Here is a 27,589-nt window from a genome sequence, read left to right on the forward strand (position 1 = left end):
TATTTGAAGGTATATAGAACATAAAGGTATATCACAATGATAGCAATAGGCTGTGAAACATTCAATGGAATAATTATAAATACATGGCATTTAAACAGAATATATGATACAGCTATAGAACACAGGATGACCAGTAGTCTATCTAAATATTGCATTGTCACATAAAAATGTGATAACAAAAAATTGACACGAAAAAAAATATATATAGTAATGAGAAGAAACTGAGAAAACATTTTGTAGTAGATTCTATTGTGATGATTAAAATGCATAAAGTAAAAAAAAAGGTTGGTGTTGATGTACCAGAAGGGATTTAGATTTGATAGCACATGTATTGCTCAGCAGATTTCTTTGTGCTCTAGTAGGGTGAGCACCAAGTCTTAAATCAAAAGATTGACATGGGGAGTCAATGTTTAACAAAACATTAATAAATATAAAGACTTTTTAAATTCAAAGTGTCTTACCTAAAATTTCATTCATCACTTTGCCTTTAAAGCCATCAAATCTTCAACCAAAAATTCTGCAGGACAATTTTTACATTTGTTAGCATTTGTACCCCAATGGTTAAAAGTACTCATTGTTAGTCTCTTAGTAATTTGACTTGCACTGATCTTAACCATTTGTCTATAAACATTTTAAATGTTTGTTGTTGTTTTTTTACTTACATACATATACCAGGTAGTTTAAAAATTTCCTCTAGATACTGTTTTTGATAAATGCAATTAAAAAAAATGTATACAATACATCAACATTAATTTCTCTTTTAAATAACACTCCTTAGTATCTGACTGAAAAAAAAAATATATATATACTCTTAAACATTTACATTTATTACTTGCTTCTTTTAAGATTTATAAATCAGCAACAAAAATTATTTATAGAATTGTAGTAGTTAATGGTAGTTAATGTAATTGAAGTATGGATGTAATCAAAACTACATTAGACACTTTGACAATTTTTTTGGTTATGGCTAGAACAAATCCTTGCTGACTTTAAAAAAAAATACATAGAACATTGTCACAAAGCACCAACATGTACATATTTAATCTTTCAAGATATCCCACAGGTATGTTATCTCCAAGTAAAATAAGATAAAATAAGAATTTTGATAATTACAATTTTATAAATATTGTTATTACCCTGCCATGCACACCACCATTCAAGCTAGAGCAGAAGGTGCACTATAGACTAGGAAGGACGTTAACATTAGGAAGAAGATAACAATGTTCCACCCAAGTGGAGAGCTTATAAAGAAGCTGTGCTCAAGGCAGACATTGTTCTATGTATTTGTGATGTCCCTATGTAAATAAACATCTGTATCATTGAGTGCCTCCCTAAAGTTATTACAATATTTATAAGGTTAAGGCTAAATGCTGACAAACAATCTACATACTAAAGACAGGTTGCATCAGTAGTAATAAATAAAACCTGCAGATTTAATGTCATGGCTCAATGAACATTTTCGACCACAACTTGGGCACTTGGTAAAGTAAGTAACCAAATATAAAATGTCATTTTGAAAATACAAAAACGTTAATTAAGAAGCATCAATATTAAGGAACTTAAATATATATATATGTAACAATTTTTCATAAAAGTTCATCCACCGAGTACTCTATAGTGAGATAATGATATGATTGTCATTGAACTGAACAATTATATATAATGGCAATATAACAACATCATACAAACTGATATTACACATCAACATTGGTTTCATTTATAATATAAAATTATAAGACATTGAAGTTAAAATATTCACAAGTATTATAAATAAACAAGAAAAACAAAAAAAAAAATATATAAAAAGGGTGGGGAATGACCATACTAACCACTCTGCTAGTGAGGTGCTTATGAAAATAGAAGATTGTATAGTTATCTTTTTTTTTTGTTACAAACTTACTTTAAAGTAAGTCAAGTACAATTTCTTTCCCCTATTCAAGCTATCAAACAAAATAATTAATTACCAATAGTTAATTTACTTATTAGATAATTTTATAATTTATTCTTTTGTTGTCAGGTAAAAGAAATAATTGTGCAAAATTTCAGCTTGATCTGAGATTGGATGTCAAAAATAACGTTTACAAACTTTTTACCAGACAGAAAGAGTGAGTTGCTATAAGCCTTGTAAAAAGAATTGCTCAGAAACAATTATAAAACAAGATATGAAATAAGGCACATTTGTACAAAATGTAACATGATTTCTTAGTGATCCCAAAGCCCAACAGTCCCTGCCTACTTATCACTACATCATTTTATACAACTAGTCAGTGAAGACTGCCTGGCAAACTAACATTACAACATTACTGATGATTTGTTCCCAGGCTGTAGAGTGTTTATACAAGACTAAACATCTTTTACCTTTTTTTTGTAATTCCCAATCTCACTAACATACTTTTTAGCCTGTGATTTCTAGTGTTTGTTACACTGAATTGGAAAGGCCAGCTCTCTTTCCTTTTCTCACCTTTTCTCGAAAATCACACAGATACTTTTCAGGCGTAAACTAAAATATCATTTTTACCTTCCCTCATTTGTACAATTTCTTGACTTTCCTTCGGCTTCTCAATTTAACATCAAAATATTTAATATACTATATTTTGCGTTTCTGACAGTTTGGTTTTATTAACTGTAATCCTTAATTTTACCCCATTTAAATGTAAAGAAAAGACAGTGCTACATACAGTAGTATAGTAGTCTTATCTACATATGCACGCAAGGCAAAATCATTATCATTCCATGCTCTTTCTCAAATAAAAAAGGAAATAGAGAAACTTTTTGATGCTATCAGGCTCATTTTTGTTCTTTCCTTAAAGAAAGGGAAAATAGAAATATGATGCAGGCAAATCAAAAATAAGTTGATGAAGGAAAAATGAAAGAAAATTATTTTTTTTTGTTTTTTCTATTTATGCTTTATATATAGCCTGCAGCCTTTTGGGGAAATACTTAAAATAAAATACAAAGGTTTGATAAAAAGCTATCAGTTTTTCGTGAATAGTGGTATTCAGGCTGCAAATCTGTCAAAACCGTATCTTAGCAAGCACCTAAGCGTAATCTTTATAAGGAAATTCAAGCGAATCTACTTTGTAATTTAAGAGGTCTCTTGATACATACATAAGTACATAAATCAGTGTGTGGTATTTTGCACTTACAATACAAACTAGATGCTTGTGATACAACTTTATAGCACTAAAAGATTATAAGCATGTTTTCAATTTGATGCACAAGATCCATGACTAATGTTATTAAAGGTGGTCATTAAAATATTTACAGGATAATGCAGAGATGCCTACATGGCAAAATGAAAATGTGTATTCCCAGATCTGGAGATGTGTATTTTCAGGGGTTAATGTTTATTTTCCTAAATAAAAGAAAATATTCTCAAGAAAGACTAAAATCATTCAAGCAGGTAACATACACGGAATGCAGCAATCCAAAAATTAACACAGCATAAAGGTATATAAGACATTCTGTGTTTTTCAAAATATTTGCACATTTAGTCTTTGACATATACTTTTCTAGAATTTGTTAGAAAGTTGCCGTTCTTGGCAATGATTTTATGATCATAATGCCTCTAGCAATTAACTGCATGAAAAATATAAAATCTCCAGGGAGTGATGGCATCCCTGCAGAAGAAGTTAAATTCAACGAATCACTTATGCTCCCTGAATTCTATAATCTCCTCTGCCGCTGCTGGGAAACAGGTCATGTCCCACAGGACATGCATGACGCAACTATAGTCACAATATATAAGAACAAAGGAGATCAGAGTGACTGCAACAATTATAGGTGTATCTCTCTCCTCAGCATAGTTGGCAAAATCTTTGCTAGAGTGGCACTATCCAGGCTGCAAGTGATAGCTTCTAGAGTCTACCCAGAGTCTCAGTGTGGATTCAGGAGTGGTAGATCCACCATAGACATGATATCCTCTCTACAACTACTGCAGGAGAAATTCAGAGAGAGAGACAGGCCCCTTTACATCATTTTTGTTGATCTGACTAAAGCCTTTGACATGGTCAGCAGAAGTGGCCTTTTCAAACTCCTAAGGAAAATAGATTGCCCTCCCAAACTACTGAAGTTCATTGAGTGCTTTCATGAGGAAACAAAACGTACTGCCAAATTAATGGAGCCCAATCAGCACCTTTTGAGGTTAGCAGTGGTGTCAAGCAGGTATGTGTGCTCGCACTACTTTGTTTGGCATATTCTTCTTCTGTCTACTGCATTATGCGTACAACATCAACGAAGGTGTGTTTCTCCATACAAAGATCCTCTGGAAAACTATTTAATGTAAATGCAAAAAACAAGGTTAGGAAGATACTTATCAGGGAACTCCTGTATGCTGATGATGCAGCTATTGTGGCTGATTCTGATATTTAGCTTCAGTCCCTGATCTGCAGCTTGCCAGAAGTTCGGTTAAAATATTAGTCAAAGCAAGACTAAGATACTAGTTCAGAACACAAATACTGCACCTCAAGTAAGCATTAATGGCCAACCACTAGAAATTGTTGATCACTTTTGCTATCTTGGCTCCATCATATCCAACAATACTCTACTGGATAAAGACATTAACAACAGGATAGCCAAAGCAATGGGCACCATGTCACAGTTGCAGAAAAGAGTGTGGGACAGCATATTGCTGACTAACAATACTAAAGCCTTAGTCTACCGGACCTGATGAGCACTTTGCTATACGGAAGTGAAACATGGTCAACCTACTAATGGCAGGAACAAAAGCTGAATGTCTTTCACCTCGGATGTCTAAGGCAGATCTTTAAAATAAGGTGGCAAGATAAAATAACCAATGAGGAAGTGCTATGAAGAGTAGGGTGCCAGGACATCTGCTCTGTTATCAGCAGCAGGCGCCTTGGCTGGCTTGGCCACGTTCGTAGAATGCCAGTATTTTGACTTCCACAAGACATTCTGTATGGCGATCTAATAGAAGGCAGGAGAGCCACTGGTTGCCCACTTTTACGCTATATAGATGTATGAAAACGCGACATGAAGCTCTTCAAAATCGACACTAGCAGCTGGGAAAAAGTAGCACTGGATAGATCCACATGGAGAGAGAGCATAAAGGAAGGGTCTCACATTGCAGATGCCATACACAACAGAAGCAGAAAGAAGAGTGAAAATGCAATGGCACCTGGTGATTACATATATACCCAACCTGCGACTGCAGCTGTGTATCAAGGATTGGCCTCTTTAGTCACACAAGAAGTTGCAAAAGGAAAATATCATCATAAAATGCCACAGACAGAATGCATCTAGTGTTTTATTCTTGAATCCATAATAGCACCAACAGAAAATTCATTCAAAAGAATGGGACTTATGCTAAAAGTGAATTTAGGCTTAAACTGGATGCAAAGGTTTGCTAGGCTGGATCAATGGCAGCTAGTTTTGTTAAATAGGAAATTTCTTTAATCGGTATGCAGGCATTGGAAATTTCTTTTCAGTGTGCAAAGGTTTGCTAGGCTGGATCAATGGCAGCTAGTTTTGTTAAATAGGAAATTTCTTTAATCGGTATGCAGACATTGGAAATTTCTTTTCAGTGTGCAAAAAAAAAAAAAAAAAAAAAGGTATATCTCATGCTAGATCTAATAAAAATTAGGCCTTAATGCACTGATCTATATAGATCTATATGATTAGCAACAACTTTTTGTTTTTTTTAAGTTTGCTTTTGCAGGGGAAATGCATATTTTTAAATGATAAACTGTACTCATGAATTTTCGTGTCCATTTGTAAATAAATAGGCAAGATGCGTACATGTAGGCATCTCTGATAATGCAGCCAAATTTTTTTATATGTGTTAAAAAAAAAAGCAATGGCTTAGTCAAAAACCTTACACTGACCTGAATAGCATGAATGCATTATTTTCAAATCAACATTTTAATACAAGTAAACAGCTAGAGATAATTTCAACATAAACATTTCTAACTATAAACTATATCATTGAAATGTCTTTCATGAAGGCATTACTTTGAATTCAACCTCATGATACAAGTGAAAAGCAAGAGATGATTTCAACATTTACTTCAACAGTTTTAACAATAAACTACAAAATTCAAATGTCATTCATTTTCATATTATTTAGTAAATAAAAACTAAAATCATGCTGAGGAAAATAGAACAGCATCATTATGTTCTTAATTACATGTTGTAACTTAGCTCTTAGACTGAGTAGTGTTAATATTTATGAATTAATGTTGTAACTTAGCTCTTAGACTGAGTAATGTTAATATTTATGAATTAATGTTGTAATTTAGCTCTTAGACTGAGTAGTTTTAATATTTATGAGCTCATATCAGTAGACTATGTGTACTGTTCCTGCATGTAGTTGTGTCAATATTTTTAATTGTATTTTCCTGTAGTGGTCAGTTAATTGCCACATTGGACAGTGTTAACTGTGCTTCATGTTTCAAATCACTTAAATGAGTCATGTTTTATTGGAAAAAAGCCTTATTTACAAGGCCTAACATCTACTTCATTCATTAATGTTCTTACAAAATTTAATTTGGTTATAAAGCTTGTAATGACAAACTTAAGTAGATCTAGATTCTTGTTATAATTACTTCACAAAAAAGTACATCTTCTCATTATGATGTCATGTTAGTTTATAGTTACTTTATCAAAGGTACAAAGTAATCAGAAAAACAAAATTGAATATGGACAGTCACAACACTCTGTAAGCATGTTACAAATTCATATCACTGTAACTGACATGCATGGGGCTCATGTCTTGGGCCAGAGCCTCCAGGTCAGCTTGACTGATGTTTCCACTGATATCAAGCCAGTCTGCTAACAGAGATGAAGACAAGGGACTCTGATCTGGACGCAAACTGAAATAAACAAACATAATGACATGATTTGTTTTTTCTTTTAAATTTTAAACATTACTTTATTGATCCAAACAAATGGAAATTTAGTTGACTACAATTGCCCAACTCAGCATGAATACTAAAACAGTAACAATATAGATGCAAACAAACAGTTCTATAATGTCATAAAAAAGTCTTTAGCAAATATCTTTAACCAAAGCAGTTAACAAATTCTATAATGTCATTACAAAGTCCCTACAGCGACCTGTTTTCTAACCAAATTCCTCTTATACAAGTCTGACCTGGCCGTGTCCTGAGCATCAATCAACATACTGTCCAGATCCATGCCAACACCATAACCTGCTCCAGTACCTTTAGGAGTCAGTGCCAGGGCTGGAGGGAAAAAGTCTTCAACATGTGAGCGAGACATTTTATTGATAATGGCCAGGAGATCCATGTCAGAGCCACTTGAACGTACAGCTTGGCTGCAGTTGATTCTCAGCTTAGAGGAACCTAAATATAAAATATATCTAAATCAGGTTATTGTAAAACTTAAAACTTCTTTGAATGTCTTTTACAAACTACAAACAATGGACAGCAATGAAAAAGATTACAAGCATCTAGTGTCACAGGTGGTAATAATTTCATGCTACTCTATTTTAAACATGCTGTCTTCTGGTTTCATTACATTTGTTTACTCTCATAAGTTGTCTCTTTAGATCATCAGGCACCCAATTTAATCCCACATTAAAAATGACAGCTGACATGCATATTTCAACTCAATACTCAATTATTTTTTTTTACCCCTCTGACATCACTTTGAAGTCAAAATAGAAGCTATGTATTTCTGGAGACAATCCAAGCAAATGAAATGTTTCTGCAAAATCTATACAAAACCTATAGATGACAAAGATGCTTTTAAAATGAGTCAGTTGGCAAGTTAGTTATTTTAGTTGGTATCTTCAGGTTCAGATTGTTGGTACAGAAATGACTGTAAAAAATTGCCTTACAATCCATCTTTCAAAAGGAAAAAAAAATGGACAAAGAAAAAGATAGGTGGATTGAAAAACCTATTGATTTCAGTGAGTCTTTTTTTTTTAAAGTTGAGCAACAAAGAGCAGGTCAAAAGAATTTTAATCTGGATGAGGGACCCAAACAAGGAAAAAAATATATATATACTTATAGTCCACAAAAGGTTTATACCAACTTAACACCTTTTGGAATTACTTCAAACCATTTGAATTAATCTACAAACTATTGACTTACCAGATGATGAGGGGCCTGATTGGTTTTTACTGTGGTTGTCTTCAAAAGTTACCAATGTTCCAGATGTTGAAGAACCCATAAGTTGATTCTGTTGGACAGACTGGCTTGTGACCTGACCTGGGCCTGTATCAGGTGAGTAGTTAGTGGTTGAAGGCTGGTAATGGTTGGTTGGATGCTGCTGACTCTGAGAAGATGGGAACATACTAAAGCTGGGCTGGAAAGAAATAGATGTAGGGGTTGGGGTCTCGGAGAAGCTTTGATATTCAGAGAAGGAGTTGGGGTTGCTGTATATTTGATGCTGCTGCTGGGTGGAGAAGTGATGCTGTTGACCCTGCTGTGGTTGTTGAGGCAACTGTTGTTGAAGCTGCTCCATATGCTGCTGCTTATGCTGGTGTTGAAGGTGTTGGCCAGGATGGGCAGGAAAGTTAGAGGTGTCATTGAACACTGGGATTAAATTCCCATAATTTAGAACATGTGAGCTGTGTGTGTAGCCAGCATTGCCACCATTACAAAAGTTGTCCTGAAATGGTGGGGCCACAACAGTCTGAAAACATTTTTCAGGGTACTTATTGCTGTCATGTGATTGGAAACTTATAGAATTGCTATTCTGGTTTGGAAATGAATCAGAAATTGATTGATTGTTACCAAAGGAAACAAAGGGAACAGATGAGCGCTGTGAGCCACCAGTAGTGTGAGCATGTGACCTCAGAAGACTAGGTGTTGAGTTAGAGCGGGTCAGCTGCTCTTCATGGCTTTGAATGTTAACATAGGAGCTAAAAGGCAGTTGAGGTGGAGGTGTCATGTGAGGTGGAGGAGTCATATGACTTGGGCTGTCGTGCTGGTTGCCTAATATAAAAGAAGAGCCAGGATCTTGCACACCCCTTAAAAGACTACTGTTATACTGAGTCTGCAAGGAAGTGCAGCTGTCTGGTTGTGGCTTAGGTGAATCTTTGAGATGCTTATCAAGAAAGTCTAATAGATCATTACCCTGACTTCGGGGTGACAGTTTGTCCTCCTTGGACAGCCCACTGGAATCAGGGTCTAACTGTGATATTGTAGTGGGGACAAACTGACCCGGTGATGAGACTAGATTGCCCTGAGTTGGTGGGCTGTCTGGTAAAACATTTATTGCCTCCTCTGCAAACTTAGGACCCTGTGGAGACATTGCAGGTGGAGTGAAGCTCTTTTGTTGATTAGTGCTATCAGTTGGGACTGTCACATTCTGCATGTTCAAATTCTGATTCCTCATTAAAATAGCATTCTGTAGAAGATTTTTTGTATTATCTGAAGCCTGCATGCCATTTGTACACATTTGTGCAGCTAGGTCTGATGCCTGGAAGATTCTCTTTATTTCAATTTTACCCGGGTTTATTACTGAAGGTATGGCCAAAACTGGAATGAATGTAGTCTGCCCAAAATTAATCTGACCAGTTGGGATTAAAACAGTGTTACCTGTAATCTGATTACCAGCCAGAGCTGTTGTTGTATTAAGTACCACAGATGGAGTGGAGCTTGTAGTTGTTTTGGCCAGAATCTGTCGAGGTTTGTTCCCCACAAATGTCTGCTGACTGCTGCCCTGTTCATCTACAATGGGAAACTTGCTACCAGCTTGAGGAGGTGTCCCAGCTGGACCAGGATGTGGTGGGCTGGATGCTTCATTTTGTTGACCAGGATTTTGCATAACAGTCCACCTCCTGAGAAGTTCCATGTCTTGAGTTGACAAAGTAATAGTCTGTTCAGCATTAGAACCTGTATGCAAGTTGTAAAAAAAACAACTATTAACAGTGATATATATATATATTTATAGATTTATATGTATATCTATCTACATCTATATCAATACTGTTGTAATTCTTTCCTTTCACTGGTGTATAAGGTGGGCACCATTTAGAATCAGGACAAAGCATCATTGTTTTGGAGAGAAAAACTGGTTCTATTATCCTGGAACAAGACATGGTGCCCTTCATCTTGGTAATTGTTATATTGGGAGGCTGTCGCCATGGACATGACTAAACACTGGGAAGTTGTGTTGTTGGTGCTGTAAGGCAGAGGTGTCTGAATTGGAGACTAGCTGAAGATCTTTAACAGCAGAGGCTCCATGTATACTTTGGCCAAGCAACTGTGTGGCACAGGAGAACCCAAGACCAGACAATGTGAAGTAAACCCAAGACCTAACAACGCTGTTTGTGTTTAAAAATCATCTTCACATCACTCATTTAAAATCCTTCATCTTACCTCCCTTTGTTGAGTTGCCTCCCTTAAATTAACACTATAAATAATTTATTGCAGTTTATGTGGTTAATATTGTCATCTCATATTTGTGACATATTTAGAAAACTGTAGAACAACTATCATCTGTGAATTGGATTCACAACAGTCATGGGTTGAGGTGAACTCTATTTGAAGGCCAAGAATCAGTAAGAAGTCAATAAGAAAACAGAAAAGAAGTGACAGTCACAGATGAGAACAGGTAGTGGACAGTTCAGTTATGTATCTAGTTAGTCATCAGTCAGTAAGAAATCCAGTAACAGAACAAGCCATCCTATTTCTTGAGCCTCATGTAGTAGCCAGTAGGACTTTGTAACATGGATACTTCATCTATTGAAAGCTGTGTAACATTACTCACAAAAGACTGAACACTGCACTCATTCTTAATCTTTGGAATCGAAGACACTGCAATTATTATTATCATTGCACAAAGTAGTTATTGTGATTGTATTTATCCTTATCTAAAACTGTTATGCCTGTCTGCTACAACAGAAGCTTCTCTGTTATTTCTAGTTGATCATACTGAAAAAAGTATTAAGCATACAAGAGTTGTCACACTTCCTCGCGGTCAGAAGTGACGGCCATCTAGTGACATATATGTTATATTCATTAATATTAACGTAACTATAAAACATAAATAAAACGAATCAACTCTAAATAAGTAGCATTTCTATTTTATTTTATTTACGAACCTTTTTTATCCTTAGTTTTCTTCACCTTTTCCAGTGCTCTTTCCTTTTTCTTTCTTCTTTTCTCTTCTCTCTCCTTCTGTCTCTGGGCTGCTGTGACATGTTTCACTTCTTTGACTTCTTCACTTTGTGATTCTTCAAACAAAACATTGAAAAGAATACTAAATTAGAGATTCGAACCTGCATCACATTCAGGAACAAATAAGTCACACATTAGGAAATCCTGCTTAATGTATGAACATCTATTTTACCAAACAAGAAATTAATCCACCTCACAAATAATTGTTTGTATTATACACTGTTTTAAAACTAATTGAAGTTCCAGCTATCGTTTTATTGCCATGTCTTCTTTTTGAACCTGCATCCCAGTTTAGCGAGAAACAAAAAATCCTGCCTAATGGAACAGTCTAAATATCTTACCAGAAGACAACAATTATCTACCACACAAATAAAAAAACAAAAAGAAGAGGAAGACAACTATACAGTTATTTGATAGTTACATACCTCCTCTCTGCCTTCTGCTAGTAGCATTCATGAGTGCTTGTTTCACTCTGGCTCTGGTGTCCTCTGATATTGTGTTGACACTCTTTTTCTCTGCAGAGACTTTGGAGTCTCTTTCCTGGGCTGATTTATCATCTGGTTCCTCTTTCTTGATCTCTTCCACCTTCACTACCTCCTGGCTGACAGCAGATTGAGTGTCCATGCTCCGGCTGTCAGTGGACTGGGCACTAAGCATCTCAATATCCAAGGAGTGGGTAACCTGTAGCTTACCAATATCTACGGAGACAGGAGATACCTTGGTGGTGGGCTTGGGTAAATCTGTGTTGTAAGGTGTTTTGAAGTTATGGTCTGTGCTTGTCTTCCCTTCATCTATCAACAGACAGATTTTTAAAATTCATTTAGTAATATGAAAGTAAAAGAAAATTTTCTGATAAATTTTAGTGTCAGCTATTTTTTTTTTTCAATTACTTTAATATCATCATCCTATATTTGATCTTTCATACAAGACAGTAACACAGAAAAAAATATTTACAAATCTTAAAAGATATACACAGAAAGAAAAACAAAAGCTTGCATTTCAAATCAAATAATATATTGATGTACTATTAGAAAACATATTCAGGGTCCTAGAAAAACTCTGTAAGAACTAGTAAGTCAAAGTTACAATGTTTTAGTTTCTAAAATGACAAAAGACCCATTGCCATTCAGTTGAATGTAGAAATGGCTTACAGAAATAAATGCATGTAAAAGAATTTTGTAGCTAACAGATTAAATACCCTCCATCAAATGCATCAGCCAAAATAATATTTGATGTTTATTTTTATTAAAAAATGTTAAAAAAAAGAGACTACCCAAAACTTATCTATGACATTAGTGAAGTGATTTATTAAATTACCTTTTATGCTAAGCTGAGCGTTAGATTGGTTGAGCCATTCATTCCATTTGAAAGCATATGATCAAAAAACAAAGGATATGCATTTACAAATGTGTGTCCACTTCAGAGGTATTGTCAGGGCACATGGCAAGTGCAAGTAGGATATTAACATCCTAACAAAGTTCCCTGACAGAATAAATATAGCTTTAATTAAAAACAAACTGTCACTCACCATAAGAGGTCAGTTGAAAAGTCACTGACTCAGCACCCAAGAGTTCACTATTAGTTTTCTCTTTACTGACCACCTCACTGGCTTTGGGAGCAGGTCTTAGGCAAGCAGTGAAGCTGAGCATAGGCTGTTTGGGCTGATGGAAACTCATGATCTCATCCATAATGGCTGACCTTAGTTGAGACTTATCCATCTCCTAGCATTAATAAGGAACATTTACAACTTTTAATTACTTAGCAATAATGTATATCATACTAGCAAACAGCTGAGCTTTGATACATGGAAAGATAGATATAAATATGCAAAATGAACAGAAATGTTTCAATGTTTAAAATGTTTAATTACTCAGTATTTTTTTTTTTTGTTTTCTTAGTATTTTCAGGAGGTACAGAGGTGTAATATTCAAAATTTAATTTATTAATAAAAAGTTTATTTTATAAATAAAATCTAGCTGAAAGCCTTCCTTTTTAAGATGGTTTCAAGTTTATAATTTATTTATTACATTTTTAGGTTCATTGGTCAATGGACTGGCCATTGTTTCATTTAAAAAAAAAATCAATTCCTCATTTATTTTGTATAATGTTTTACTCTTTCCAGTGAGCTTGCACAATCAAGTTCTTCTAGTGCATTCCAGAACATGTCTACATCAGGCAGTGAGCCAATGTTTATGTATGTCTACTTATTTATCTAATTCCTTACTAAATACCAAGAAACATTTGAGGCAAGGGTGGGTATTGCCACTAAAGCATGTTCAAAATAAAAAGAATAAAAAGCCTAATTTAATTTTAAGATGAAAAAATAAAACGGTCAAACTAGAGTTTTCACTGAGAAGCCAATTACAACATAGTATCTTTTTTCTCAAAGATATATGAATAAACTATCAAATGTCTAGGAAAATCATTTGAGCTGTTTAAGAAATACAATACCATTCTAGAGTCCACCCACCTTTCTGAGCCCATGAAGAGTTAGCAAGCTAATAAGAACAATTTTCAAAAAAAAATTATAAAGTATTAAATATTGGACAAAGCAAAATAATTTTTTTTTTTCAAAAGTTAATTGTTGTGAATATTTTCAGTGCATCATCCAATGTGAAACTTGCTTAGTTATACCATGTTTCAAATCTGATATTCCTTAGATAATGTTCAAGTGGGTAAATCAGTGAAGAGTAAATGAGTCAGGGCTCAAGCTTCTAAGAGCATTTAAATTGAATTAATGTTATGCCTTTTCTCTAGTTCTAGTGCACCACAGGCCATAAAACTGTAATATTACCTCTTTCTCAAAATCAAAATTGAATGTAGGCACACAGATTGGTTCATCGTCTGGATCATGATAATTGTTGAGCAGTCGGTGGGACAAAGCTTGACCTACGGTGATCCTGTTTGCTGGGTTGAGAACCAGCATTTTACTCAGAAGATCCAGGGACTTTTTGCTAGTCTTAGGAAACAATTTTTCCCATGCTACAGGTTCCTTTTTTGTACAAGCTGAAAGAAAGAAATTTCTTAGAAGAACATGTGCAGAACTTTTGGATACAAAATGGGATAATATTTTGAAAGAAGAATTTTAGAGTGGTTAAGCTGTTGAGCATTTACTAAAAGTCTTAGGTAAGCTTTCTTTGATTTTTACCTCAAACTGGAGGACTTGAATAAAATCTGCAAGTCCAACCAACTTCTTAAGAGAACAAGGCGTCACATAATAGAGTGCCTAAATTAGGTCAGTGACTGTGCTAGCACCACAACACTATACAACTAGTTGTCATAGAAAAGGAAAGTTTTACTTGAAATTTAAAAATAAAAATTGTCCTTCAGAACCTGGTGTCCTGGGTTTGAATTTTGGTGAAGACTGGGATTTTAAACTTTGAGATTTTTAGGGCGCCCCTGAGTCCACCCAACTCTAAAGGGTACCTGACTTAAGTAGGGGGAAAGTAAAGGTGGTTGGTCATTGTGCTGGCCACAGGACACCCTTATTAACTGTTGGTCAAAGAAACAGATGACCTTGACATCATCTGCCCTACCAACTGCATGTTCTGAAAGGGGAACTTTACAATTTGGCAAGCATAAGTGCAAAGCCTTGAACTTTGTTTATAATGAATATTTTAACTAGAATTAGTTATTAGGTTTTAGAATTTAGTTGACTAAATCTAAATTTCCATGTTATATCAAGACACTCAACAACAATAATTGGGAAAACACTAGACTCCAAAATACTACAATTAAAGTGAGTTTCCATCAATTGTTAGTTAGACTTTATATATAAACTTTCAGTGAAACTATTGTTTGAATATTGTAATTCAGAAATACAACTGTACTTGTTAAATTTTTTAAATTAAAATATAGCCTACTTTTTCTTCATGGACTTTGTGTTATGCTAGTGTGGGAACAAATAATCAACTAAATCAAGTAAGATCTACACAAACCCAGTTTAAAAAAGTATCATTTCATCACAAATGTTTATCAATAATCTGCTCTGTGTTACTATTTGTATTTTTAGGATACATTTTGCAATTTTTAAGCTATAACACAGAAACAGTAACACAGAAAAAGAAGATCAAGTGATCTGGAAAATTTGGGGAAATGTATAATGGTGGGAACCTAATAAAAAAAAAAAAAACTAAGAAAATGAAAAGTGGAAGATTGAGATTTAAAGAAAAATAGCAAACATAAACAATGATAAAAGCATAAACAATGATAAAAGCATTAAATTGAAAGATCACTATTTCCAACTAAAAATCTTAAGAATAGTGGTTGATTTATGTATCAACTCTGCTTTATACTGATAATTATTAGCTCATTTGTTTTTAATTATGTTTTACAACTGTCAGTCATACAATGAGCTTCTAATGATATGAAAAACAGAAAGGTTTAGAAATGTAATTCTACAGAGCTAAAAAGTGCCAAAATAATTATCATATAACATTTACAATACAAAGCTTATGAACACTGACTATTTTCTGAACACCAGATAAACCAAATAGCTTCTTATATGATATAGACGTTACTTCAAAAAAGAAGATGACTACATCCTACGCAATGTATAAATATCTGGCTTACATGATAATTTCTTATATGAATAAAAATAATTCTGAATAAGGCTTTGAAAAGAAAATTCTTGTTGAGCTTACATTTGATTATTTTTCTCAGAATTTCATTTTGACAATTCTTCAGCAACTCTTCTGAAGGCGTGCCAAGGACACCAATAATGAGTTTTACTTGACTTATGTAGTCTTTGCCTGAAGAAGACAAGTTATAAAGGAGTTAATGTCATTAAATAGGTCAGAAGCCTTATGTAGGTCAGAAAAGACTGCATATCTTACTTAAACAAGATAACAATGGGAATTAATATCAGGTGACCCCAGGGGTGTTAAGGAGTGTGTGTGTTTCCTAGGTGATGAAGAGAGAAGTCTTGTAGAATGATGCAAGATAAGTGGCTTTGTCATAATCTATGTTAAGAATGAGAGATGACTCCAGGAAGCCAGAGTGCAAGTAAATGTTTTTATAGTGAGTTAGATTTTGTTTAAAATACCATTTTATATTAAAATTAAAATCTACTACATTTATTTCATTTCAAGTTGACTTTGTCTACATTGTAATAAACATTATATTTAATTTAGTTTTAAAAACGAAGTTTGTTCCAATTAATTCAAGTTCTATAATTAAAAATATAATAAGCCAACAATGTTTTAGTTGTGCTAGCAATCTGGTGCTGCAAGTCAACGACCAACAACAACAAAGGGGTCATCAGTCTTACTTATATAGTGTTAGACAAAAACTCACATCTAAATTCTAATCACAACAGTAACCTAGAATTAAACTAATATCAAAACATCATTATCTTATTTTGTAAATGATAAAAATAGGATCTTTGAGAACCATACAACTATTGAATAAGGCAAACTTTTAACTCTTTTTCAAAAATGATTTGTACATATGTGCATTCATAAAAAACCTTTACAATTATCTTATGCAAGATGAAAATGAGTAAAACTAGTGTTTTTGTTTTTTGAGAAAAGACCTAGTAGAACTGTGTAACTGTGTATCCAACCTAGATGGGCCACTTAAAGTGGAATTTTAAAATTTACAAGCATATAAGATATATATATGTAGTAAAAAGTAATCTTATAATTAAATATGAAAAATATAAATAATGAAACAATTTTGAAACTAATGATAACCTGGGAATAAATGTTTACGCCCAATCATCTCAGCAAAAATGCAGCCTACAGACCACATGTCAGCAGCCTCTCCATATTCCAGCATGGACAAAAGTATCTCCGGGGCTCGATACCACCGAGTAGCCACATACTGAGTCATATAATAAGTAGGTTCATGTGGAGTGTAGCACAAGCCCCGAGCCATACCTGAAATTTTAAAGAAGCAATGTTATGGAAACAGTAATTGAAAACATTAGCAAATGTAGTTTCAAGTCAGGATTGTTAGTATTTTGTCATTACAAAATTGTAGAAGTTTTGATAAGATTTTATGCTCCTCTATAATACCTAAAGCAAATCCTGAAATTGGCCTTGATTATAAATAATATATATCCATTTTCTTTCACATCCTACTCCTATCAGCTTCATCCTCTTTTAATTATTTAATTTTACTAATAAAAAATGATGTCTTGATGTCTACAAGAAAAGCATAAAATATATATTTCCTGAGTGAATGTGCAGTTAGGAGTGCTAATGTATATGTGTAAAAATAGACTTAAACTTACTGTGACAAGTCAAAAACTCGCTGTCAGAGTCACTCAAATTTATCACAGCATTAATTATTATTTTTCATTATTTATTTATTTTATTTTAATTATTTCCCCATCCTACCCCTAAATTCTCCACCCGCACCACCTTTTCCGCTCCCCCGGGATAGAGACCATTCTGGTTAACGGGCGGTACGTCCGATCCCTATTTGGCACAGGCTGTGCGGTAAGTTCAGTTATCTGCAAAGCACTGGTTGATCCGGCTGATCTCACAGATAGAACTGTGACGATTCAGTCCCTTGACCGTGAGATTCCTCCAAAGGTTCTTCCTATTGCTAGGGTCCACGTAGAGTGCAGGTACGTACATGGCACCATTGACGCAGCCGTCATGGACACGCCAGTGTATGACTTCATTCTAGGCTCAAAATATGTTCCTCTTGGAGTAGTCAACAAGCCATACTTCTCTCTGCCCGTCGGTAGATCGACAAAGCAGAGAAGTGGCCGTAACCAGCAGGTTGGAAGCCCTGGTCGCCACGCTAACACGCCCAGTCCCGACTCATCAGCGAAGCTCAAACCACTCTGCCCTAGCACTGACACTGCTAGGAAGTCACGAGTTAAGTCGTTTACCCGCGCTCGTGAGGGTCTACTTGACCCAGGCTACTCAGCCAAAATTAAACGACATTCCTCTGACATTGACAGTGTCAGAATGCCCCGAGGTAAGATGAACCCTTGCTCTCGCGGACGCACTCCTCTTCATGGCTTTTCAGCCACCATTCCGAATCAACCTCCCCCTGGCATTGATAGAGTCGGGAAGTCACGAGGTAAGCCTAACCCTCGCGCTCGTGAAGACTCTTCTCACCCTGGCTCCTCAGCCACCGATCATAATCGACCCTCCCCTGGCATTGACCGTGTCAGGAAGCCACGATGTAAGCCAGATTATCGCACTCGTGGGGACGTTCTCAGGCAGAACTCCACATTCTTTATCAGGCCACTCTTCTCTGACATTGATCGTGTCAGACGATACCGAGGTAAGCTGACTACTTACTCTCGTAAAGAAGCGCCTCACAGCGGCTTCGGAGGTAAGCCCCAACGAGCACACGTGCCTTGGGCACTCCGCCTAAGCCCCAATCGTGCTCCCCAATCCGCCCCAGGAAGGAAATATAACTCATCCAATCGCCCAATCTACTCTCCCGAGCAGCCCCACATGTTTCACCCAGGTGACTACATAATCAGGGACGGAAAGTAGACCACGGACAGACTTGGACAGACTCTCCTCCTGGCATGGCTACCCCTTATTTTTCCAGATTTTTTTTCTAATGCTGTGATAACAACTGATCTTAAAGTTAGAGTGACATAAGTCTGCTCGCACTTTATGGATCTTCTGCGATAGATCCATCTTGGCGGCGGCGTATGTGACAAGTCAAAAACTCGCTGTCAGAGTCACTCAAATTTATCACAGCATTAATTATTATTTTTCATTATTTATTTATTTTATTTTAATTATTTCCCCATCCTACCCCTAAATACTCCACCCGCACCACCTTTTCCGCTCCAGGCTAGACTTAGTTGACCACATTGGAGATAGCTAAAGCGCGTCCTTTCATTTATCTGCCCTTGATCGGGGAAAGGTAAACACACAATCTCTTTTGTCTTACCCGCCGGATGTCTGAAGGACGGTCGCGGTTGACACCACCTTGGTTTGAATGCAAGCTAATCCTTCTCCCCCCCCCCCTTCTCTCACGTGTCTCTTTGATCTAAGAGATTACCCTGTTCAACACACCGCGTGATATTCCAAGGTGCGGCTCCCACCTCGAGTCAAATCCACCCACGTGTAAGATAAATCTTAGCCTAGGACACTTCCTGCTTCCGCTCGCATTTTCCAGGCCTATATAAAGTAGATCCAAATAAAATCAGACTCTTTCATTCTCATTCGAGCTGAGCTATCGAGTCTGGACTATATCATTTATTCTCCCTCCTAGAGGAATACCTGGTGCCTCCCTCAGGTGTCTGCCTATTGCCTATTTACCTGCCTATTTGTTTGGTATCAAGAATCACCTACTATCTTTGTGCTAAAGCCCTATTCAGCACTGCACTAGCTCACTGACCTGCCTATTTATTCATTGGATCAACGATCTATTTACCTGCATATGTGTTTAGTGCTATTCAGCACTGCACTTGCCTACTGAGATCTACTCAACTCTACCACTTGGCGCTATCGGCATTGCCCGCCTATTCGACAGCCCACCTGTCAAGCTATTAGGTGCGACGTCCCTATGGACTCAGGTCTGTGCGAGACGTCATAGCTACGCCAACCCTCTGCAACTCACTGGACATATCCTGTCAACTACGCTGCCCACGGCAGATCAGCTCTGCCCACAGTAACCTTGTGCCCACGGTAGCCGGCCACCCGCCCTACTGTGCCCACTACAGATATTAGATTTTGGGGATTGAGACTCCACAAGAACTATATCACCGGCGTCCCTCTATCCGCTAGAGCGCCACCTCCAGCTGCAGAACCTCAAGCCAGGACACAGCCAGCTGCGACATCAACAGGAATACCAGCTAAGTCAGAGGACAAAGTGACATACTCTCTTATTAGGTGCAAGAGTGATGATTAAACATAGAATATACTAGAGATAGATGCAAACCCTCCCCCTTTTTATTCTTATATGTATATTTATGTAAATAAATATTCTTCATTTTTAACTTTTGTATCTATCTTTCATTGCTTTGTCTCGTTGCGTGTCTGCTCCCGATTCATATGCTGATAAGTGGGGGTGTGATAGCTTTAAAAATAATCATCCCCTAGACATTAAACGAGCCAAACACACATCACATTCCCCCACCTGTCACACTTACGTTATTGACAGTGACAATAATATAAAAGAAATTCAAATTTACATCTTAACACATTCAATATTCTTTATGAATGACAGCATCTAGATCTAAACAGACTGCAAGTTGTTTTTTTTAACTACTAAATCATAAGCCTATCCAATCCTCCCCCCCCCCCCCCCCCAAAAAAAAAAAAAAAAAAAAAAAGAAAACTGCCCACCACACTCAAAAGTTCTTAATCCCATCTTGGTCTAGCCAAAGTTCTATGATAATTCAATCAAATCAATCTAAAGGATTCAGAATTTTAGTTTTCTTGATTTGAGGATATTTTAGAGCAATCCTAGCAAATACTTAATTTAAATTGGTTTACAAGTAAAATGCATATTATATTTTATTATCCTACCAAAATCTCCTATTCGCAAATGACAATCTTCATTAACAAGAATATTGCTGGGTTTCAGGTCTCGATGGATAACATTAGCTGAATGGATATACTTGAGTCCTCGAAGAATTTGGTACAGGAAGTAGCGTATGTGCTCTTCACTTAGCTCTTGCTCAGAATAAATGATGCGATGGAGATCACTTTCCATCAGATCAAACACAACATATATATCCTGAAATAAAAAGTCAATATCCAGTCATTGAAATGTAGGTGTACTTAAAAGAACTCAGGAGCTTTCTTTTTTTTTTTTCCTCTTTATTTAACCATGCTATTCATGCTATATCTTGTAAACGTTAATATATTTCCTAATTGGTAAGATGAAATATCAATGCAGCTGTTTGACAACCAAACATTAGCAAGAGAATTTTTTTTACATTAAAGCAGTAAAAGATATTATGTACAGATTTTGTTTGAACTCTTGTTTCTAGTCTGTGGACTATATTTCTTTGTTGAAATTGATGGTGTAGTTCTTATAATTTTGTCTTGAGATAATTAATAAAATAACCCTTTTATCTTTTTTTTATGCTAAATATTGGCACTTTTATGTCAGAGAAAAAACAGGACATGGTGGCTAAGTTGTAAAGGACTCAGCTTCTGAACAGAGAGATCTTGAGTGAAAACCAAGATTTTGATCATGACTCAACTTTTATGGGTAGCTGACATTTGTTAAGGAAATAAAGGCAGTTGGTTGTTGTGCTGATACCCTTGTTAACAGTCCATAGTAACATATGAGCTTTACATCATCTGCCCCCACAGATCACAAGGTCTAAAATGGGCACACTTACTTTATTGTTTATTAAAAAAATATTTTACTTTAATAAATGTGCATAAAGGAATGTACTATGCCATAGAGAATTTAATGTCTGAATTCAGCTTTGTAGAAATTAGAAAAGTTTCTATCATTATTTTTAAAGAGAGTGTGTGTGTGTATGTTTCTGATGTAGCTTTGAGTAAAATTATTGCAGTTGAGTGAATAAGGGGGACTGCAGAGAAGAAGAATGGGAGACAGAAGATTACTGTTGAATGGATTTGTTTTAAAAAGAGTTGAAGTACTTTGTATAAATCATTTGACATACTGTAATTTTATGTGCATATTCATAAAATTGTACATTGAAATTGAAAGCTTTATATAATATATCTGTTAAAAAAAGGCAAGTTTTTTTTAAAGAAAAAGAAGTTTTTGAGCTTTATTCTAGTTCTGTATTAAGTAATAAGCCCAGCATGATGGTATTGTTACGAATCTCACTATCCAGGCTCTCTGCAAACTGCACCATACACCACCAACTTAAAGAACTTGACAAGTCAGGGCTCCAAAATAACGTAAAGGTTTAATGTCCATAAATAACAGCCAATACTGTACAATTGGCAGCACGTAGAACAGTACAAATAGCTCTGCGATAACAAATATCTCTCCGATAACACCGTTCCGCCGTATCAAGTCTTGCACTGGTCTCTCCGTCTCGTTCCGGGCTTGCACTGGGTTCAACAGTTCAGGACTGACTTCACACACTAGGCTCGTTGTGTCGGACTCGATCACAGACCAAGATCAAGACGCCAGCCGTCTCAACTGTACTTGATAGTACTCCGCACTGAACCGTCGTAATGCTCCGTACAGGACCACACCGTTGAACTGTGCTGTAGTCGACCGTGTTCTGAACTCCTGTCGTAAACCCGCTTTCTGAACCGTCTTGACTGCGACAGCTCCGCTCTTATATAGGGTCCCTACTGGCCTTCTCGAACCGGACAGAACGCCGCTCGACGTTTCTAGGTGGTCAGATGACTACAACTCTCGTGACGCTCCTGAGCTCTGTTCACGATGCCGATCCTACTCGAACCGTCCTGTTTACACTCGACTCGGATGACCGCTCGTAGCTCGTCACGGTTGACCGCTCGTCTAGCGCTGGCCTGGGGCGATTTGCGTCGGCTGACTACACACACACCACTACCCCCATCTGTACCACCACCAAGTTTATAACACTGCCCCCTCCTTAGATCTGTCCGTCCCGGACAGAATCAACATCATGCCATTGGCTGTAAAGTTTCATCGCTGCAGGCGGGGGTCGATCAGTGGCAGTTGGCTTGCCTCTTGAGCTTGATGGAGCCTTCCATGTTGCAGTCAGCAATGGTCGTTTCCTTCTCTTCCTCCAGTTGGCCTTAACCTGGTTGCTTCGCCGTCGTGGTTTCATCGCCATCCACGTTGAGTTCAGAAAACGTTTTCTTCTTTTCCTCCAGTTAGCCTTCATCTGGTTGTATCGACCTCGTGATAGCATGGTCATCCATATTGCACTCAGCAAAAGTCGCCTTCTTCTTCTTCTCCGCCAGTTGGTCTTCATGTGGCTGCAGTGATATCGAGGTTGCATCGTCATCCATCTTGCATTCAACAAAAGTAGCCTTCTTCTTCTCCGCCAGTTAGTCTTCATGTGACTGCAGTGATGTCGTGGTCGCATCGCTCTCTTGTCGTTCGGTATTGAGGGCAGCCGTTTGGCACATGGAAAGGTATAGGATTTAAGGGCTGGGGATACCAAGATCGTTGGCCAAAGAGGTGACTTCATAGGGCTTTGCGAAGAAGGACTGGGATGGGCTTCAAATCCACAGGACAGGGAATTGTGGGACATGTCATCATTTTCAGCCTTGTCTGGAGGGCATGCTCGTGGGGCAGGTTGGTAACACTTCTCGTGCAAAGGTCCCTCGTCTTCGGCTTCAGGCTCCATTCGGCTTTCTTCATCACCATCAGGACCTTTCTCTCTCGTCTCAGTATCGGGCCAATCACCTGTTGGTTTCAGACCTGGTCGAAGACTTTCATCGTGCAAATGTCCATCAACTTCAACGTCAAGCTTTCTTGGATTCTCTTCACCACCATAAGGACTTTCCTCTCCAGTCTTGGCAGCTGGACCAACGTCTGTTAGTTTCGGACATGGCTGGTATCTCTCGACTTGCGTATGTCTCTCAACGGCTTCGTCAGGTTTCAATGGGTCCTCATTGTCACCACCAGGGCTTCTCTCGCTGAGCTTAGCATCTGGACGAACGTCTGTAGGGTCCAAGCCTCGCTGGTAGCTTTCATCATGTAAACGTCCCTCGGCAACTGGCTTGTAGGCAGAATCAGCGCTCTCTTGATCTGTTTTGCTGTTTGAGGTGCTCATATCAGGTAAAGCTTCAGCACAAGATTCGTTCGAACTATGGGCAGCTCCCATTGTCTCTTCATCTGTCTCTTTCGGCTCCACAGGTCTGTACTCCTTGTTTTCAGATTCACAGGCAGCACCACATTCATCAGCATTGCCGTTGTCACTGTATATTTCTTCAAAGCTTTGGGTGGGTAGTAGTTCATTGTTTAACGATGGCGCAGCTCCTTTATCTTTCAAGTCTCTTTGGTCGTACAGGGTTTCTTCCACCACGTCCATCGTTTTGACCACGGGGCTCGTCACTTCCTTCACTGAGGTACCCATCTCTTTAATCTCTCTACAGAAGTCCTCGGTGCACTTCTTCAGTGTCACACTCATAGCCCGAATACCGTCTCGTACAGAGTTCATGAACTCTCCAAAATCTGGTGCGACTTCAAACAGATACGTGTCCGGATCTTCTTCTTCTTCCATTATGTCTTCCCGGAGACGTGCTTGTAAGGTTTCCTTGTTTCCACATGCCTTCAGCCCTCGTTCACGGAGTTCTTGCTTCAGTTCTCTAAATTCAAGTTCGTACAGCAGTTTCAGACGAGCCATAGAAGATTCGATCCAATCCGATTCCGATCCGATCCCACTTCTGACACCAGTTGTTACGAATGTCACTATCCAGGCTCTCTGCAAACTGCACCATACACCACCAACTTAAAGAACTTGACAAGTCAGGGCTCCAAAATAACGTAAAGGTTTAATGTCCATAAATAACAGCCAATACTGTACAATTGGCAGCACGTAGAACAGTACAAATAGCTCTGCGATAACAAATATCTCTCCGATAACACCGTTCCGCCGTATCAAGTCTTGCACTGGTCTCTCCGTCTCGTTCCGGGCTTGCACTGGGTTCAACAGTTCAGGACTGACTTCACACACTAGGCTCGTTGTGTCGGACTCGATCACAGACCAAGATCAAGACGCCAGCCGTCTCAACTGTACTTGATAGTACTCCGCACTGAACCGTCGTAATGCTCCGTACAGGACCACACCGTTGAACTGTGCTGTAGTCGACCGTGTTCTGAACTCCTGTCGTAAACCCGCTTTCTGAACCGTCTTGACTGCGACAGCTCCGCTCTTATATAGGGTCCCTACTGGCCTTCTCGAACCGGACAGAACGCCGCTCGACGTTTCTAGGTGGTCAGATGACTACAACTCTCGTGACGCTCCTGAGCTCTGTTCACGATGCCGATCCTACTCGAACCGTCCTGTTTACACTCGACTCGGATGACCGCTCGTAGCTCGTCACGGTTGACCGCTCGTCTAGCGCTGGCCTGGGGCGATTTGCGTCGGCTGACTACACACACACCACTACCCCCATCTGTACCACCACCAAGTTTATAACAGTATGTTGGACTGTCTAGAGTTACAACCATACACAGACCCTATCAACTATTGGTTAATTATCTGGTCAACATCTCATTTGGTCAACAGAAATTAGTGTTCTTTAACCCTGTTTCATGTTGGGAAATGGGATATGTGTTCAAGATGCACACAAAATAATATGAGCAACAGATGTTGTGTTGAGGACCTGGGGCAGCACTGGGAAGTGTGTCGGTGGTCTTTATTGGTATTTAACCATCTCAGAAAAGACAATAGAAGACATTAGTGACATTAAACAAAAATCTCTTACTTTAAATTCTATAGCATTCTCCTTGGGCAACAAGATCTCACGAATGCATATGATGTTATCATGCTTGAAATGTTTTAAAATTTTTATTTCTCTGTAAGTCCTCTTGGCAATTGTCAAAGCATCAAATACATTAGGAATCTTTTTGATAGCAACTCTGTCTCCAGACTTTTTGTGAATGGCTGAGCACACCACTCCATATGCCCCAATGCCTATATTTTCAATTGGTTTGTAGTCTGTATCACTCAAGTCAAACTTCACGTCCAGGGAGCGTTTTGCAATACTCTTTTGTAAGCGATCCAGATCTGCAGCTTTAATTGATTTTGTAGTTTCATCTCCTTTGCTAGGTTTACCAAAGACGCCAAGTTTATCAAACTTCGATGACATCCTTTATTTGTATCACATCTGAAAATTATATACAATCAGTGAAAAACTTTTTGACAATGACATTACAAAGTATTGATCTCAATGATTCTAACATATTGTTGAAACTCTAAGGTAGGCACTCAACGAAAGGCAGGAGGTTACAATAAACTAGGTATTTATTTACAGCACAATATGGGTAAATATGGGGGTATTCCATAATATTCATTTGTCACAATCAATGACACTAATGAACTGTCTTTATCATTATCAATGACACTAATGAACGCTATTTTAATGTTGAAAATGCATATCAAATGGATGTAACTCAAGACCGGGAAATGGAGATTTCTTTGATTTACTTTGTATAAGTCTAAAATTTTCGTACTTAATTTTGCTTTTGTTTTAGATGTTAAACCAAGTGTGATGTGAATGAGTAAAAAGAAAGGGAATATCACTTAACATAGTGCTAATGAGGGGTAGAGTTGGGTATAAGGTGAATGAAAAAAATAATGTTTTTATGAGTGGCACAATCCTGCTCTCTTTAAATGTGTGGGGTGTTCATTAATATCAGAAAATAGAGGGTGTTCCCTAGACGAAAATTACTATATATCTATTTTTATTAACAAATGGATGACAAGTTTATAGATGTTTCAATGTTTGCAGTTATTTCCTAAGACTAACCATTACGGAGCTATAATAATTCAAATGTGAAAATTGCAGCGGCAGGGCTTAAAGTGTTCGTTAGACGGAAATGACTATCATTTTTACTATAATAAAAAAATATAATATATATAATATGATAATCTTATACTTATTAATCTACTAGTCTAGATCTAGTAGTAGTAGTACTATTATAATTATTTATTATCTATTCTAGGTACTAGGTCTAGAGCTGGTTGAGTCTGTTTTTACTAGACTAAATCTAGATCTATAATTATTTACTATATAAGTATATTAATATTATATAATTATATATTAATATTCTACTTCGTTCTACTCATCTATCTAGATAGAGTGAGATTAATTCTAGATCTAGAATAATGATATTATCATTATTATAATCTATGTCTATATAGTATATTATTATACTATATAAGTTTATAAGTATATAGGGTCTATAAAAATAATAAATATAATGAATACTCAATACTGACACTGATAATGTTAAATGTATCATTATAATTATATGATTATAATCATAATCTACATTATCTAGTCTACGTTCTACATTCATCTATGATCTATTCTCTACTAGTTACTACTAGTCTCTAGACTCTAGAGTCTACTAGTAACTAGGGACTAGTGCTAGTACTAATCTAGACTAGTTAAGTCTTATAATATTATATAATTATTATTAATATTATATCATTATGATTATAATAAGTCTTAGACTTAGTCCTTAGTCTACTCTAACTACTAACTCTAGTCTTAAGTCTAGACTCTACAGTCTACAGTCACTACTTCACTACACTGACTTGACTGACTTAGACTACTTAGAGGACTTAGTGACTACAGTCAGACAGTCTTTACTTAGTCGACTTAGAGTCTACATGATATGATGATGATCATCATGATCATCATTGATGATGACATGATGATCTCATATCGTGAACTTTTAGATTTATAATTGACTAGACTGTATTATTATAAATTATAGATTCTAGATTTAAGTCTATATCGGGTAATCTAGATCATCTACCTAGATTCTTAGATCAGTTTTAAGGTCCGTGAGTATCTATAGCAGCTCTACTAGTCTATATGATTATTATGATGAATGACCGTTTTTTTGTATATGGAGTTAAAGAAAGCAAGACCTATATCACA

The 27,589-nt window shown here is 36.9% G+C and overlaps 1 protein-coding gene across 1 annotated transcript; it reads right to left on the bottom strand.

The window, feature by feature from the left end:
* Positions 1-405: 405 nt before the first annotated feature.
* LOC106056165 (mitogen-activated protein kinase 7-like) lies at positions 406-27,545 on the bottom strand. The gene is made up of 12 exons (XM_056006163.1): positions 27,465-27,545; positions 25,403-25,804; positions 20,567-20,777; positions 16,805-16,990; positions 15,755-15,862; positions 13,906-14,117; positions 12,640-12,832; positions 11,537-11,902; positions 11,036-11,167; positions 8,076-9,824; positions 7,112-7,322; positions 406-6,830 (listed from the first exon to the last, which is right to left on the bottom strand). The coding sequence occupies exons 2-12, from the start codon at positions 25,784-25,786 to the stop codon at positions 6,686-6,688; spliced, it is 3,897 nt and encodes a 1,298-aa protein (XP_055862138.1). The 5' UTR covers positions 25,787-25,804; positions 27,465-27,545; the 3' UTR covers positions 406-6,685.
* Between the last annotated feature and the right edge of the window lie 44 nt (positions 27,546-27,589).

Source organism: Biomphalaria glabrata, chromosome 12 (genome assembly GCF_947242115.1).
Source record: "Biomphalaria glabrata chromosome 12, xgBioGlab47.1, whole genome shotgun sequence".
Classification (NCBI taxonomy): domain Eukaryota; kingdom Metazoa; phylum Mollusca; class Gastropoda; family Planorbidae; genus Biomphalaria; species Biomphalaria glabrata.

Excerpts from the sequence above, each read along its gene's own strand:
- LOC106056165 (XM_056006163.1), bottom strand. The coding sequence starts at position 25,786 with ATGTCATCGAAGTTTGATAAACTTGGCGTCTTTGGTAAACCTAGCAAA. Across the intron at positions 20,778-25,402 it reads AGAATGCTATAGAATTTAAA|GATATATATGTTGTGTTTGA; the intron begins GTAAGAGATTTT and ends TTTTTATTTCAG. Across the intron at positions 16,991-20,566 it reads TTTGCGAATAGGAGATTTTG|GTATGGCTCGGGGCTTGTGC; the intron begins GTAGGATAATAA and ends TTAAAATTTCAG.